Source organism: Terrapene carolina, unplaced genomic scaffold, assembly GCF_002925995.2.
Source record: "Terrapene carolina triunguis isolate 2854851 unplaced genomic scaffold, T_m_triunguis-2.0 Scaffold95, whole genome shotgun sequence".
NCBI classification, from domain to species: domain Eukaryota; kingdom Metazoa; phylum Chordata; order Testudines; family Emydidae; genus Terrapene; species Terrapene triunguis.
The window spans coordinates 50,661,451-50,678,260 of NW_020664446.1; the positions used below are offsets into that span (position 1 = coordinate 50,661,451).

General features: G+C 39.8%; 1 protein-coding gene across 1 annotated transcript; it reads right to left on the reverse strand.

Annotated features, from left to right (window-relative positions):
* Nucleotides 1-2,505: 2,505 nt before the first annotated feature.
* Nucleotides 2,506-10,667, reverse strand: LOC112113176 (protein NDNF-like). Its single transcript, XM_024209377.3, has 4 exons — nucleotides 10,586-10,667; nucleotides 8,455-8,647; nucleotides 5,855-5,988; nucleotides 2,506-4,367 (listed from the first exon to the last, which is right to left on the reverse strand). Exons 1-4 carry the CDS (start codon nucleotides 10,665-10,667, stop codon nucleotides 3,016-3,018), a joined length of 1,761 nt encoding a protein of 586 aa, XP_024065145.2. The 3' UTR covers nucleotides 2,506-3,015.
* Between the last annotated feature and the right edge of the window lie 6,143 nt (nucleotides 10,668-16,810).

Sequence of the window (16,810 nt, forward strand, 5' to 3'; positions counted from 1 at the left end):
CGTACTCTCCTCTCCTTAGGTTGTTATTGCAATCATTTATAGGGCATCCATCTCCATAGCACCTTAGTGTACATTACATGCTTAACATAACCCAGATAAAATGAACAGATAAATTACACACCATTGAGACTTTCAAGAGACAGAGAAAAACAGAGGGATTTCAAAGTGTACAGTTGGTAGGTAAAAGGATGAGTCTTGCATCATGTTCTAAACATGGCCAGGTTTGGGTTCAGGCTATTTTTTGGCAGAAGCAAATTTTAGACATAAAGGCCTGCCAGAAAGAATGCTGTGCCTCTAGATCCTTAGACAATTACCTGAAGAGTTCTTGATGAGCGCAGGTGGGGCTACAGGTCACAGAGGGAGAGGCTTTCAGAGGTATGTCTGCAATTACACACGTATGGCTGGTCCATGCCAGCTGACTCTGCTTTGCCGGGCTGAGGCTGGAGCCCAGGCACTGGGACTGTCCCCACTTGCTGGGTCCCAGAGCTTGGGCTGCCGCCTGAGCCTGATTGTCTGCACTGCAGTGTTACAGCCCCACAGCCCATGCTCTGTGAGGTCAAGTCAGTTGACGCAGGTTAGCTGTGGTGTTTAATTGCAGTGTAGACATACCCTTAGGTGTGTGGCCCCGAAAGTTCTGTGTTGCTCAGAATCCCTAGATGTTTTCCTGCACAGTGTTTTAGGAGTGTAGGGCCATGATTCTTCAGCTGATCCCACAGAGGTGCCAGGGACCCTCCCCCTTCTTGCAGCAGGCAGAGGGGCTGGCACTGGCATTCATATTCAGGAACCACAAGGAAGCTGTTGGGCAGGTGCCTCTTGCCTACTCTTGTGTCTTGTCTTAAACTACATTAATTCCTCAGAGCTGCGACTGTTTCATACTATGGGCTGGTCTACACTACAGCTGTAAGTCAACCTAAGTTATGCTACTTGAGTTACATAACTTACGTAACTGAAGTCTATGTAATATAGGTTGACTTACAGTGGTGTCTACACTGCTCTGTGTCGATGGGAGACGCTCTCCCGCCGACTTCCCTTACTCTTCTCGGAGAGCTGGAGTACAGAAGTTGACGGGAGAGCACTCTGCCATCAACTTAGTGGGTCTTCACCAGACCTGCTAAATAGACACCTCCGCATCTATCGCAGCAGCGCAGATTTAGCCTTAAGTATAGACATGCCCTATATGTTTGTACAGCACTTAACACAGTGGGGCCCCAGTGCTGACTGGCACCTCTGAGCACTGTTGAAATATGAATAATAATAATTAACAATAAGTTGAAACCTTGATGCTCCAGTAATGTAAAGGAAGAACTAGCATGCACAATGTACAATAAATACATGTGGACTAGAATTACGCACTTACACCTGGCTTTGTGTAATTTTGGAGAAAAACAAATAAAGCAGATCAATTTTCTTCAGAAATATCTGGGTCTGTTAATGTTTTACATTACTTTATATATGAAATCCAGATCTGCCAAGTGTCTGTGTTCAAAAATCTCTTCTGCAGGTGGATGAAACAGCATAATTGTTTATGAAGATTTTTTTTTTCTGGGGGGATTTTTTTGTTCAAAATATTCCTCATACTTTGCCTTTTCCAAAATTTAAAAGAGACAATTGGAGAATCAGAGACAATAAAAACACCTGTGCTTGTCAGGTTTTACTACAGACATACTACTTCATGCTACTCAATAGGAAAAATCACATTTTTAAAAAAGAAACACATTCTGTGAAATAGGCTGTGTTGGGGCTGCACAGAAGGAAGGAATTAGACTATCACACTGAGGTGCCTGCGTAGGATTGTGTGTGTGTGGGCATGGTGGGAAGGGCAACCGGGATGTGATCTTGTGGGGAACTGATCCTCATGCAGTTCTGCACAGTGCTGGTGTTTGCCAGGGTCAGAAATTATGGGGTGGGAATTCATGTATCCCATTGTAAGAGTAAAATAATACATGTAGTGGGGCGTTTAGCATGTGCAAATCTCTCTGTGGGGAGGAGGAAGGATTAGTGATAATGTTTTCAGCCCTCCCTGTCTTGCTGCAAGAAATATTTTATTTCTGAAGCTTCAAAGATGATGCACCTTGTCTATACAATGTATATGTATGTATAGAATACATAAACCCAAACAAGAGTAGCAATGGACCTGAACTAGAACAGTTTGGATCAGAACTATCTTCCTTCTCCTCAGACTTCCCTACTCAGGTCTTTCTCTATATGGGCAGAACCAGCAAACTGTATTCAAACACCCTCAACTTTGGGGAAATTCAGATTCAATTTCCGGTCCAAACTTTGTGAGTCAGGTCCATCTCTAAACAAGAATAACTTCTCCACAGGAATGAATGCAATTCAAATATGCAGGTAATTGTGATGTGGTTGTTTGAGAATCTCCTGTAATTACAGTTGACTAGAATGTGTAGCTGCAGCAGCTGGACACCCGATCCACCACTTTTATCAGTCTTGCACCTTTGTGCATGAGAGATGCTTTGCAGCAATACCAGTCCATTGTCCATTTGCCTTCACAAGCAAATCTCTCAACTGGCAGGGAAAGGTCAATCTGTCAGAGACAGTCATTCTGGTGGTATCGCTCTGTCCCTCATTGACAGTTACTGAGGTATGCAAAGTGAAAAAACGTTAGATTTTAAAGTAACAGTTCAATACTCCTTGAAAGGTATTTAACAACATGAATTTGATTTCAGGTCCATTTTAATTCATTTCACTCCAGACTGATTTCTTGTATGTCATGGGGTGAATCCATTGTTTCCAAGTGTCTCTATTTGTTTTAGTCTTGTTTTTGCTGTCAATATGAGACAATTGAGAGAAAAGCTTATATTGGAAAAAAGATGCCAGAGTGAGCCTAATTTTCTAGACAGTTGAAAAAATTCTTTCCCCACAAATCTTGCAGCTTTAATAATTGTGTGTTATGCCCCAATATATTTTGAACTGCACAGAGCACTGGTGTTTATTGTGCATGTTTTTCATTTTGCTCCTTATTTATCTACCAGAAAAACATTTATTGAAAAGCCCTCAACATTTTTTCCTGGTCTTCACAACTTTACTGTGATACCTGACCGGGATCCCAGAAGGTTCAGTTAGATAAACATCAAACAGGTAGAGAGTACCTGCTTCCAATCCCTTGATGGTCTGTGTGGTGACTGCTCGTCGTAGATTTATATCATAGAAATATTTGCACAGCACTTTCTCAGAGTTGTGTCTGGATTTGGGCCCTGAGCACCTGTCTGCGCTCCTCACCTCCATCCAAACTTGATCCTCTTTGATCCTTTTCTTGTACACACAGTACTTGCTCTGCTCTTGTGTTCCTAGCCAGGCAATGGTGACTGAATTGCAGGTCCTCAGTTTACTGAAGGACTTGATTTTTAAGCTTTCTGGAAGAAGTGGGAAGAAAGGCTTGTGGAAGTGAGAGGATACTTGAACTTTCACAGAAGAATTAGTATGGTCCATGGACCTTAGCTGCACCAAATATGTGTCCAGCAGCTTTCCCTTCAGTGACAAATGTCTGAAGCCTGCAATGTTTTCTGAGGCCAGTACTTTACCATTCCTTGTTATCTGAACCCCTACTTGGCCACTACAAGATTGAAAGATGAATTGGATCTTCTTGTGTCTAGCCTGGTACTGCAAGCTATAGAATTTCTGCTTTTTCCCATCCAGGGTTAGATGAATTACCTTCCCATCCTTCAGCTCAATAACTTTAGGCTCAGGTTCCTCAAGAGTTCTTGCAAATGTTCCAGTGTAGGCAGCACTTGCATTAGTGAGGAGGTTGACTACAAAAACATCAAAGTAATATTGAGTGCCGGGTCTAAGGTTGGGCACTGTATAAGTATTCTTGGTGCCCATGCATATCTGCCTCACTTCCCCATTACTAACCCTGTTGATGATACTTAATTCACTATTGGACAGTATCATCACCTGTTGATGGTCTAGAAGATATAGAAAGAGAGAAAGAGCTAGCGCTGGTGGCGATTTCATACCTGAAGATCTGATAGCTGTCTCAGCTGCACATAAACTCTTGTAGTTGTGTTTTTCATTGACGAGAAGACAATACTGGATGTTTTCTTTGTGCTTTAAGACCGATGGGCTGTGTTTCCAAGCTAGAGTCACAGTTGCATGGCCAATACCGATAACATCTATGCGTGGATCTAATGGAAGTTCTGGATACAGATGCCCAGATGTTGTGTCAGTTGTTAAATATACAGTAATGTGTGTGTCTCGTTCAATTGATAGGAACTCCAGCATATAGAAAGCAGAATAGGAAGACATACCCATATAAGTCTCCACAGAATTTCCTTTATAGTTAAATATCATGGACACCAACTTTGGAATCTTCTGAGATTTTGTGGCTTCAAGAGTGTCATAATCACCTGCACGTGAAAAGCAGACTCATCAAAAGCAGACCCAATTGTTTTTCTTTTCATGCCCCACAACAATTCATCACTTAGCTTCTCAGTTTTATTATTCATATGCCAGAGAAATTCCTCTTGCTACTAATATTTTATGCTTTAGTGGCTATTCTTTTAATATTGTAAGAGAGAAATAATTTTTTCAAACAGACTATAATTAAACTCCCAATTGCAAATATATTGACCTATATAGTACCAGATGTCATTGCAACATTTCACTTTCTGTCAGTGTTTCTTCCTGTACTTTACTTTAGGACACTGACATTTTGTGTAGAACGAGTTTCCTTTACTCTGATTTTGTGCCTTTACCTGCCTTGTATGAACAAAAAAAGCCAGAGGCTTTGAAGGAATGCCCACTGAGCTAACTAGTCAAGTGCATCTCCCTGCTAATTAACATCTTGTTTCTGGCAGTGTCTAGCTTTTTTAATAATTAAAAAAATGTTATTTTTTTAAACCTATGAAACGATTCTGGAAATTATAAAAGAGAATTAAGTTTTCTTTTAACTTGAGGGAAACATAGCTCCAGATTATTCTATGCCTATTGCCTTGTACAATGTATTCCCAGGGAACTAGAAATGACCCAAATTCTTCCCTCTGCTGCACATTGTTACAAAGAGCAGAAAAGAGAAAATACCAGCCCAAGAGGTCTGAGACACAAAGAAGGGTGTGAGACAGCTCTGTCAAGAGCACTTCCCTCCCTCCCTGCTGATCTTATGGAACACTCACCATATGAACATTGTGTAGTTAGGATCCTTGGGTTTTGGGGTGGGTTCTAGTTGTTAATAGTGGAACTGGGGAGTAGCCACACTATTTTCCATGCTCCCCTGGCAGCCTGGCAGATATCCAGGTGAGATTCCAGATTAACAAAGCTCATTGCATTGTTAACTCCCCCACCTCAGCTTCTCTTACACTTCCGAAAGAATACGAGCACATGGCTATGGTGGAGGGAACAAGGGCCAGCATCCTTGTCTGTGGCCATAAACTTGTCCTTTCCTTACACTACCCTGAGAAGAGAATGCGTCAGAAACTGAATTTTATCTTGCAGGACTCTATTGAAGTCAATGGCAAAAATACCATTTATTCCAATAGGGCCAGGATTTCACCTGTGGAGTTTTGGGTCCTATTTTTCCAAACCCACAGGTAAGTCCACAGGAAGGGAGATTTGGACCTATAACTTCAAGTTTGCCCAGGCCATTTTTGTTGGTAGTGAGATTTCCTAGATTGGTGGCACTTCTTATGAATGGGCTACTTTCCCTCCTGCAGTGATCAGACAGATTTAATCCTATCCTATCTCCTAGAACTGGAAGGGACCTTGAAAGGTCATCGAGTCCAGCCCCCTGCCTTCACTAGCAGGACCAAGTACTGATTTTGCCCCAGATCCCTAAGTGGCCCCCTCAAGGATTGAACTCACAACCCTGGGTTTAGCAGGCCAATGCTTTAGCTCTTACCACGTGCTGCTTTTCCAAGGAAGTTTGTTGATGCCTTATGTACCAGTATACTCCATTCAATGGGAACATCACAGGGTGTCACGGTTACCGTGAAAGGAGCTGGGGCTCTGTCTTCCTCCAGAATGAAACAGTACCTGAAAATGTGAATTAAAAATGAACTGAAGGCATTAAGAAACACAGTCATACTGCAGAATCCCAGCAGGTAAAGTAATTAGCCATTCATACTGAAGATCTAAAAACTACATTCCACTGTAGGTAATAAGGACAATTCTACTATTAGGTACATTAAAGCAATAGCCTAGGGAGTGCTCTACATTTTCTTATGTAAAAAGAATACATATTGTGTTTCTTTCTAATCCACAAAGGTTTTCTTCAATATTGTCTATTTATTACCGAGTAGATGTATTCCACAATACTGACTTTTTAGACTCTATGGGACAAGTAAATACTATGGTATAATGGAATTAGGAAAGTGACTTCTATTAGAGCTCCATTCCCAGGCTAACACTAGGGAAACAAGCATGTGTTTTACCAAAATGTGATACCCAGGTTTCTTGCTTGGAGCAACCAACAATGGGTTCTGTAAGAATAATATAGTATGTGAGCATCACTCCGTCTTCCAAAGGTCTGAGACTAAGAGGATCCATTTCATACCTAGTTCTACTTGTTCTTGATTGGCAGTGTGAGGATGCTACTCCTCAGCTCTCCATCCCAACATGCCACTAGTCCCTCTAGTTGCAATGAGTCTACTCTGCTCATCTGGAGGCTTATACATAGCTTGAAGACATCCATGAAAGCTACTCAATACAAAATTTATATGGGCAGTGAATGCCCCCCATGCATATGGGAAGTAGCTCCCACTCAATGCCCCAAAAGTGATGATTTATACAGAGATTCAATTTCTTAACTCTACCTTTGCCTGCTGGTGGAAATGCACTTGGGTAGCACCACAAATGTACTTGCCACTCTGCTAGCATACTGAACCCTCCCTGGAATCCTTAATCTAACCTAACAAGAGTTCAGTTTAACATATTTACTTTGAAAATTTGGCCCACTGTGTATCACTGGTACAAAGTGACATCGGTTCCTGACTGATTCCAGTAAAGCCTAATCTCCAGCTTTACTCCTTTGCTCTTTGCCTGCTCAGGCTCTCAGTGCACTGAGTATGGCCATAAAGACAGGTGGACTCTGTTAGATCACAGTACAATAAAATATAAGTAATTATAGTTTTGTACTCATTGGTGAGATGTTATGGACACATAAGGTCACCTCAGAGAGTTTTTACATATTTTCGGGGTATTGCTACTGGGCCAGAATTAAAGTTGTTTGGGTTCCCACTGAGTATTTCCATATTTTTCAAATATTTCATCTTCTTTTAATTTAAAACTGGGCTCTGAATTTTCTGGTTTTATGTTTGATCTTTGGAAAACTATAAGGTTCTTGTGAGGCTTTCAGTGCTTATAATTAAGTGCATACTTCAAGCCTTTATTCTAGCTGAACCAAGTTAAAAAAAATAATCTGGAAATTGATATGTACCTGTTAAACCACATGCTATAAACCCCTCTTTCTCTTAGAATTTCAATTTCTATGTCCCTTTAACAGGGAGAATTCTTAGGTTCATTCTTGTAGTCATAATTTTGTTATATAACTACATGTGCAGGGTCCTGTTTTCTTTCTGCACAGTGCCCATCAGGACTGAGCCATCTGGCTTACCCTCTGCTCTTTGACCTCATTGTACATTCTGCAGGAATGTATATCAGATCTATTGACACTAATAATGTTGGTTAGTGTCCAAGGAGTATTTTAGCTGAATCTTGTTAAAGGACATCTCTTCCCAGATATCTATCTGAGGTAGATACAGGGTACCAGACACACACATACATATGTATAAATATATATATATATACACACACACACACTGATTTGACTACATACAAAATTCACAGGCATTTTGGGAAGTCCAGGTTAACCTTCAATGGAATTTCCATATTAAAAATTCTTTTGATCTATGCAAGCTTTAGTACTGCTCATCAAATTCACAGCTAAGCATGCAGTACATCTGAAAGCTGATTTTCAGTTTTAAAGTATACACTTATTGTAATGATTTGGGTAGTTAATTTATTGAGGAAAAATATTTGCAACTGACTTTGGCCTGAGGCCCTGGTGCTCCTACAGTTTTGTAGGTCAACTGATTAAGATATCACCTGGATATGCAGCAATAGCTATTCACATTTGGAGCCTAATGTAAACTCAGCAGTAATTGCATCAATTAAGAGCTAAATAGGGAAAAATCTTACAATGAATATACATAGCTGAAATCTATCTTAAAAAATCACTCCAGATTCTAGTTAAGTTTTTCAACTAAGAAGGCAAAAAAAAAGAAAGAGAAGGCTGGAAGGAGATATTGGAAGATACTTTCAAGGGACAGCAATATTGCATTGCTTGGCTCAGGGTACTAAAGGTAGCACTGCCAGAGCATTGCAGATAGGGAGTGTACAGCAATTATCTCCTTGATATTAGCAGTAGCAAGTCTGCATGTGCCATAGGGCAGGAAATGAAAAATAACATATGCGAATTTGTACTGAATGATTTGCTCCTACCTTTTAGGTATATCCTTCAACAGGTGGACTATGGTTTCCTTACCATCTGCAAGAATCAGGGAATGATTACAGTTGAAGAGATCACTCTTGAAGATGTGTTGGGAACTGGTGGGCACCTTTATAGAATGACACAAACACATGGCCACGAGAAGATGGAAAGGCAGGTAAATCCAGAATCTGAACATCTTCAGCACTACAAGTTGGGGTAATAAAAGTTTATAGCGATTGTTACCATTGGGGAAAACAAAGCAAACAAACAACCACAAACATCTCTCCTTTCATGTACCTCTCATTGTGCTTTGCCAATAATCATTATTGTCACAAATGGTAAAAACAATCAGTGTGCTGCAGAATGCTGCTAATCTGCACTTTGCTAAATCATTTATATTCACAGAGAAATGTCTCAGTCTCGTCCCCGCTCTCAGCAAAGATTAAATAGCAGAAGCTGTAGTAAGGTCTCATATTACCAAATATATGTATAATACAGTGTATATATTGTATGAGTATAATATGAAGAAGAGAATTATCAATAAAACTAAAAACAGCTGACAAATGAATGGACAAAATACATTTGAAGATACCTTATCCTGGTTTATTTATTGCATTAGTTCACTTGGTAATTTTACAGATTCAGTAATTTGCAAGGAGTCTCCCAATCACAAATTAGTGCTAATCTATTGTATGCCTAATGCTGCTGCCACCTGTGTTTTTTGTAATTCTATTTTTATTTTATACTGATTGTAAATTCATCAGGATTACAGGTATGTGCACAGAAAACAAATGATATAAAGGGAAAAGAGTATATGGAGAAGAAGGTGGTAGACCCCAGGTGAGAGACAATGTGTTGGGATTTAGTAGATTTTAAATTTTTTGTGTCTTTTATTTAGAGGAAGCCTGTATTATAATGCAACGATTGGACAAATAGTTCTGAAATTCCAGCACTTTATATCTTCTTCCTTCCAGCATTCTCTCTCAGTAGGTGTACTTTAGGATGTTTCCAGTCAATCTCTGCAGTCTCTCGGTTTTAAACTAATGGTAGTTTGCACCCATGTCCCTCTGATTCAGACTTTTAAAATGTCATATTTTCCCCTTTGCTGAGACACTTTATTATCTGCAGGGAATGTAGTCAAGGAGCATGTGAGGCTTAGGCAGTTCCAGCAAGGGGTCTGTGAAAATGCAGATGCTGTTAAAAATGGGACACCACACCTATGTTGTACAGAGCTACACAAATAAAAAGGGTTAAGTAAGTACTGGAACTTTTTGCAGTGTATTATTGGGTTAGATTGCTCATTATCCTCATAGTATTCTTCCATCTGCCTCACATTAATCTAAAGAGAGAGAGAGAGAGAGAGAGAAGTGATGGACCTGAGAGAAGAGGAGAAGAACAAGTCTCTTCAAAACTGATGTGAAATGCAGGGCAGTGCGTTGGTAGGCAGGGGGTGCTCTGTGAGCAGTATCTCTTTTGAAAAAAGACAACCTCTTGCAACTTATAAGCAATAGGAAGGAGTAAAGACATCAGCAAATGTGATTATCAGCCAGTAAAAGAAGAGCGTATAAAAGAAAAATAATCTGTGACATGAGGAATCCATGATTTCTAATCTGTACAGTTTTTGTGACTGGCACTTTCCTTTTGTAGCCTGTGTTAAGAAGAACTCAGAAAGTCAAAAAGTCTACAGCTTAGCTGAGCTACTGCTCATTAACAATAATATTTATAAGTGGAGCAGAGTTTTAATATTTCCATCTTGGTCCTGTACATTTAAGTATAGTTCTGAATCTATTTGCAGATTATCATGTGGAAAACTTGTTTTCATTGGTGATTTCCAAAATAACTAGTATGTCTCACAGGCTATGATACTACAGAACATCCTGTTTAACATCTTAATATCCCTTTCCATTCCACTTTGAAAATGTGTTGGTAACATTTAAAACACCTGACGAATAAAATATAGAACTATGCTAATAAGTCTAGCAAGAGTTGAGAATATTATTCTTCCTCTTGATTACTTGCGTAAATCCCTTTACAATAAAGCTTTTCCTCTGATGGTAATGTTTCTCTGTCACTTTTGCCATTCTTTTGTTCTAACTATAGCTTATTAGCTCAAAATTTAACCCTGGAAGTATTTTTCTTTACCTTTTAATAAGGCATCCAAATTGCCCAGCACTTCAGAGCTTTTACTCTTGCTGCTGTTTAAATGGTATTTTGCAAACAACATTCACATAGTGTCTGCAGTATTTTTGTTTTTTGGGTTTTTTTTTTTGTCTAGGAAAGAAAAACAAACAAGTAAACAAATAAATAAAAAAACACCATACATAATCAGCTTATCCTTAATAGAACATCATCCTAAAGGCTGACTTCTCTTGATTACACAGACAACATACACTCAGATTCTTGGAGACACCTTTTGCAAAAACAAACAAAACAAAAACTAAAAAAACCAACTGTTCTTACCTATTGTGTTTATAGACAGATGCTCCTCAGACCACTCTCTTATTTGCAGAAGCAAAAGAAAACAAAACAACATAGACTTTTCAGATCTCTGTAGATAGATGAAAACCAAAACTGTGAAACCAGTTTAAGAGGACAGAATGGATTTTTCCATATGGCTCCCACATAGACATTAACTAAAATGCCTGCAGTCTTTCAAAAGGGGAGGGTTTTTGTGTTTTTTGGTAACCTGTGTAATTTTGAAATCTTCAAAGTCTAAGTTGTTGTTTCATTTCTCAAATGTCTTCTGTGGAAAAAAATGCATGCATGTATTCTCCCTCAGACAGTGAGACCTTATTCTTTGCACAAGGTGTCAGCCAGACTGTTAAAGCAGCCTAATCCCACCGGTGGCTGGCCAGAGATTGGGTCTTTGACAGAAATGCATGGAGAGGAGGAGGGGGTGAGAGAGAAAGAGAATGTGAACACATTTAACTCCTTTTATTCCACAGTGTTAGCCAGCTATGGGGCATAGCTATCTCTGCATGAAACTTATAGTGTTGTATTAATGGCTCCGTGATCCTTCTAAACTGCCCTTTGAGTATTCCCAATCTCATTCAAACTGAATGCATCCCTTGAAATAGGAGGTGGAATGTGCAGTTTCTTAGACCTGCAATATCCCCAGCACTGGAGAAGTTCCATATTATTTCAGATGTATTTAATTTCTGTATTTTTTATGTCCCAAAGGGTGCCAATTCAAACACAAAAGGAAGTGAGAAAAGTTATGAGGAAGGGACTGCTCTGAAATTTTTAAAATCAGTCTGGAAAGAACAATTCTGAGCAGAGCTGTGCAGATATCTTGGATTCCTGAAGCTGTGTGGGAAAGAAACTCTAGAAGTCTATGGGCTAATTCTGGCTGGGAAGCCAGGGGAGAAAAGGTGCAGGGGAAAAAATTCACATAGGACACAAAAAAATTGCTTTTGTCATTGGGACTAGATATCACACCCAGTGATACTCCATGGTCCCAAATAGGCATGGTCCATCTGCATGAGGCCAGAGGCATGGCCAGGTCTCCTTGCTGCTTGTACTTGTTGGCATCTGTCAGCAGACATTGAGGGGAGTGCATGTTGCTCTCTTTCATGAGGAATATGTACTGTTTCTTAAACTCTGTGAAGGAAGTCAGGCAGTAGGAAGCTGGGTGAGGGTTTAGGATGGAACTATGTAGTAACGCAGAGGGTGAGAGAGAAGTTTTAGGGCCAATATGGTTTTCCTTATTCTAAAGTTATTCAATGTTTGCAGGAAGTGACTCTTACTGTTATTCACGTGACATGGTGTCAGAAGCTGATTCATTTTGAGCCAACATAAATAAGAAGCCAAGAAAAGGCCAAAATTCAACTCTCTGCAAGACTCTGAGATTGCTAAACCCACGGAGTGGCCAACGTGGGGAGAGCACTTTACTAGCTTCTGCATAACAAAGAAGCCTAACACAGAAATCGGCAAAATACAAGTCAGCTCATTCATTTATGCAATAGGGAGCAAAGCCAAAAATATGTATAAATTGTTTGCCTTCATGGTGGAAGCCAATAAGCTATAACTATGGTATTGTTCTTAACATGTTTAATGAACATTTCTTTCCACAAAGAATCCATGAATGCCCTTGCTTTTACCAAAGGGATGCAGAGAAAGTGTGGCACTCTATGAACAAGCAGCATATTGTGACTTTGCTATTGGTAAGGAAGAACACATGGGAGATCATTTTAAACAAGGAGCTTTCAGAAAAATCACGGTTAATGTCTGTGCTAACTCCAGAACAGGCAATGCAATAGGAACAGCCCTCTGAGTTAATGAAATTGCAAGACACCTCATGAGGAAGCCAAGAAAGCATTGTGCAACTAGTAACCAATAAAATGTTTCCATGGTGAAAAAGAGGCACAAGAAAGAAAGAGAATGCCTCTAAAGAACAAGACATTTCCTGAAATGTGGTAGGTGTGGCAAGGGAGAACCCAGATAGATGAGGTTTGCCCAAATAGTGGGAACATGTGCAAGGAATGTATAATAATAGGACATTGGGAGAGTATCAGTTACATCAAAGGAATCAGGGGGGCCTTTTCCCTGAGATCTGTAGAGATTCATGAGCAGAAATGTCTAAATAGACTTTTAAGGAGATGTGCCTTAGCCTGAAATAGGAGCAGCACAGAGTAGAGCCCAGTGGCCCAAAGGACAGACATGTTGATTAAGTCAATTCAATATCCACAGAAGATACAAAAGCAAGGAAGGCATGTTTGACACATGTGTCATTAATGGAGTGGGCCCACTACAATTACTCTTTCAGACCACTTCATAGCTATTGACATAGGCCTACCAGTGAAGTCAATGGGAGTCTTTGAGTGAGTGTGAATGTTTATGTGGAGGCACAGACTATGGGAAGACATAAAAACACCAGGGGCCCACAGTTTGGTCCTATGAATTTCTGGAGGGACAATGCCCCCACCTTGCAACCCACCTCCTGGATGACAGATGGTTATGCCACTTTAATAGATGAGCTGATACCCTAGGTAATTATCCAAGTATAGGAAAGTCCTTCAGGCCCCTTTCCACTCTGCATTGAGAATTATAGTCCATGAAAATCTGTCACCACATTAAAAATGTTTTTGGGGAAAAAAAGAAATCTAGCTCTTCAGTTAATGCCTGGCAGGTGTGTTGTGAGTCTTTATTTATATCTGTAAACTACTTTCATCCTTGGGTGCAAAGTGCTATAGCTAGTTGTAGTATAATAATTCTAATAAACTACATAATTATCTCAACTGGGCTGGAAGGGGCACACACAAATTACTGTGCCTCTTTAGAACTCCCCAGTTCCAAGAGCAAAGTCCAGGATCCTGATATAACACTTAGCAGAGGGGGAATAAAGTACAGAATCCATTATTTTTGGGTTTTGCAGCAAGGTATCCATGTTATATGCCCATTTAATGATTGGGAATCTAAGGGCTAGATCCTCCACTGGTGTGAACTGGCAATGGAGCAAATCAGCAAAATGGAGCTATGCTGATTTATACCAGTGTGGGGGGCTGTCCCTAAGTGTTCGGGTATTCCCCTTCTGGATGACTGCTAACAAAGGTGCAAAACATGGTGGAGCTTTTTGTTATGTGGCTATCTGACACAGACCTTCCTAACACAGTTCACATAGATCTCCAAACGGCCATCTGATGATAATGCTCTAGAGTGGCTACCAACCTGTGTTTAAAGATCTAAAGGAGGAAAGTTCTGTGCTATGTTACTGATCCCCTCAGATGGTCATTCCCCCTTCCAAAAACTCCTGCTGTATATTGCCTAGGTCAGATTGCAATGGAGGGAGAGGGAAATGTTTTCATGTTTTTGCTACACTAACTTCGTTGAGTTAATTCTGTGCCTGATCGGTTGCGGCATTGTATAATCCAATACACCTGATATTTTCATGTCTGGCAAGCTGCCATATTTTGTTTCTGGCAAGAAATATGACTTCCAACTTGTTTAAATGAATATAGAAAGAGGGCACCTCTTTAGAATTCCCACCTGCTAACTGGTTGGAATCAGTATCTGACAGCTACCTGAATTAATATGTCCTTGGGTGATTAACACACATGATTAATATTCCTGTTCAGAAACAAGATCTTTTTAGATACCCATTAGGGCTCAAGCAAGTATTATATCTCCCTGTGAGGCTGTGACAGGGAAGTGTGAACAAAATTCTGGTGCTTAAAAAGCACTCACATGTCGGACTTGGAGTATATGGTCCTAATGACTGGAACAGTTGTTCCTATTTCTTTTATGTTTTGTCAAATGCTGGCAATGCATAAACACTCTGATGATTGTCCAATAAGGGCAAGCCAAGCCTGTTCCAAATCAGAGAAATATGCCATAGGTATAGGGAGCTGCATGTAGAAAAGAGGAAACAAGCTAGACTGTCCAATACTAATTTTTTCTTGTAGTATGTGACTGTTTTGACTGGCATAGCTGTTGTCCTGGCATTCCCTATTAGCTTTGTGGGAGCAGAACCCATTGCTTTTTCATGTTCTGGCTCCAATGTCCCCACTCCAGGGTATGCCTATGCTGTATGTAAAGTTATCTGTGGCATTATGTGGCTCTGACTACAATATCTGTTAAAAATACAGGTGCAGATTTTTCCTTTCAGCAGCCTCATTTCTGAAGACTTCATCTTTGTTTTTATATTTTAGAATGATTTTTTTTTCTGCTTAGGTCTGACCCATTAACTAAGGAAACTAAACTCAGCTTTGAAGAATATTTTAGTAGGAAACTATCTAACACACACCTACCCACCCCTCCAAGTAGTCTGGGAGATACGGGGAGGAAAAGGGTTACTGAACAAGATTTGGAGTTTGCAGACGTTGGGAGATTACTTCTCGGGCTCGCTGTATCAGATTTAATAGGAAAATTCCTTATTATTTATGACAGACTTTGTTCCTCAACAAGGGTAAAATCAGTCCAACAGAATAACGTGCCAAGTCCCCAGCCAGAATTCAAGTCCCGCACTATGATACTAACAGCTTCTTCATGAATTAAAGAGAAAAACATATTGAAGGACCTGGGCTGCTATCAAGTATCAGGGGGTAGCCGCGTTAGTCTGTATCCCCCAAAACAGCAAGGAGTCTGGTGGCACCTTAAAGACTAACAGATTTATTTGGGCATAAGCTTTCGAGGGTAAAAAACCTCACTTCTTCAGATGCAACTGCTATATTCATTTCCCTTCCTCTCTCCCACCCTGGGGTGCTTAGTATTTTAGGTTAATTTCTGTTAAATCATGCCTTAGAAACATACATAAAACTCCTGCCTGAGCCAACAAAAGCAACAAAACCTTTATTTTGTGTATATGTGTAAAAGTAATGGATGTTTTTCATCTTAACATAATCTTCTGAGCAACTCCATGGAACTTCAATTGAAAAGGTCACAGAAAAAGACAACTTTGCCCATAATCTGTGTCATTTTAATAGGGTAATCCTATATTTTGTTTTTAGCTAGTGTGTCGCTGTCATACATGTCATGGGATTAAATTATTATAAATAGAACTAATCCACCATAAAACACAATTAAAGAGGAATGTCCATATATTTTATATGGCAGAGGTTCTCAAATACTGATATGAGCTTCTTTTTAACAACAAGTTGGAAAGAAAAAGGCAACTCTGAGCAACCAGACTATTTCATTTGATTCAAGTACAGGGCTGCCAAATCTCATTTATCTGCAGGGAGACTCCCTTGTTTTGCATTAGTCTGAAGACATTTTTACAGCACCTCCACTCTAAAGGAGAAGTATTTTCTTTGTGTGTGTTTCAATGAGATTTAAACTCTTGTTCAGTCTTTGTGGAAAGCATCTTTCTTCATGGAGCTGTGACAATTTGAATATAGCCAATATTTCCACCATTTAGCTTCACTAACAGTAGCTGTTGGTTCTGAAGAGCCCTAACATTTAAATAGCATTTGATATTCAGGATGTTTTGTATCAGTTTGTCTGTCCCAAACCCTCCAATACAGCTGGCAGAGAAGGAGTTAACAACTGTCCTCTTTTTTTAGTCTTTGCTGGCTTTGAGTCATTGGCATCCCATCTGTTCCAGACGCTGTCCGTAATTCTTCCCAGCATTCTCCAGGGAAGGCAGTACAATACACAGGAATTTTAACAATCCTAAACAGATTGGGGGCCACATATGGAGCAAAATGATTAGATTATAAGAAATCCAATCACATTTACTGCCCAGCCCTGTATTTTTAAGCATTAGGGTTCAGACATTCTGCTCAGCTATGAATATTTTATGTGCAACAGAGATTATGTTATTTCTTCCCCCCCTTCTCCTATCCCCACAGGAACGGTATACATTTTAATGTTTGATTGTAGGAATTTAATGAATAAGTTTTCTTATATCTAATAAAACCTGACAGTTTT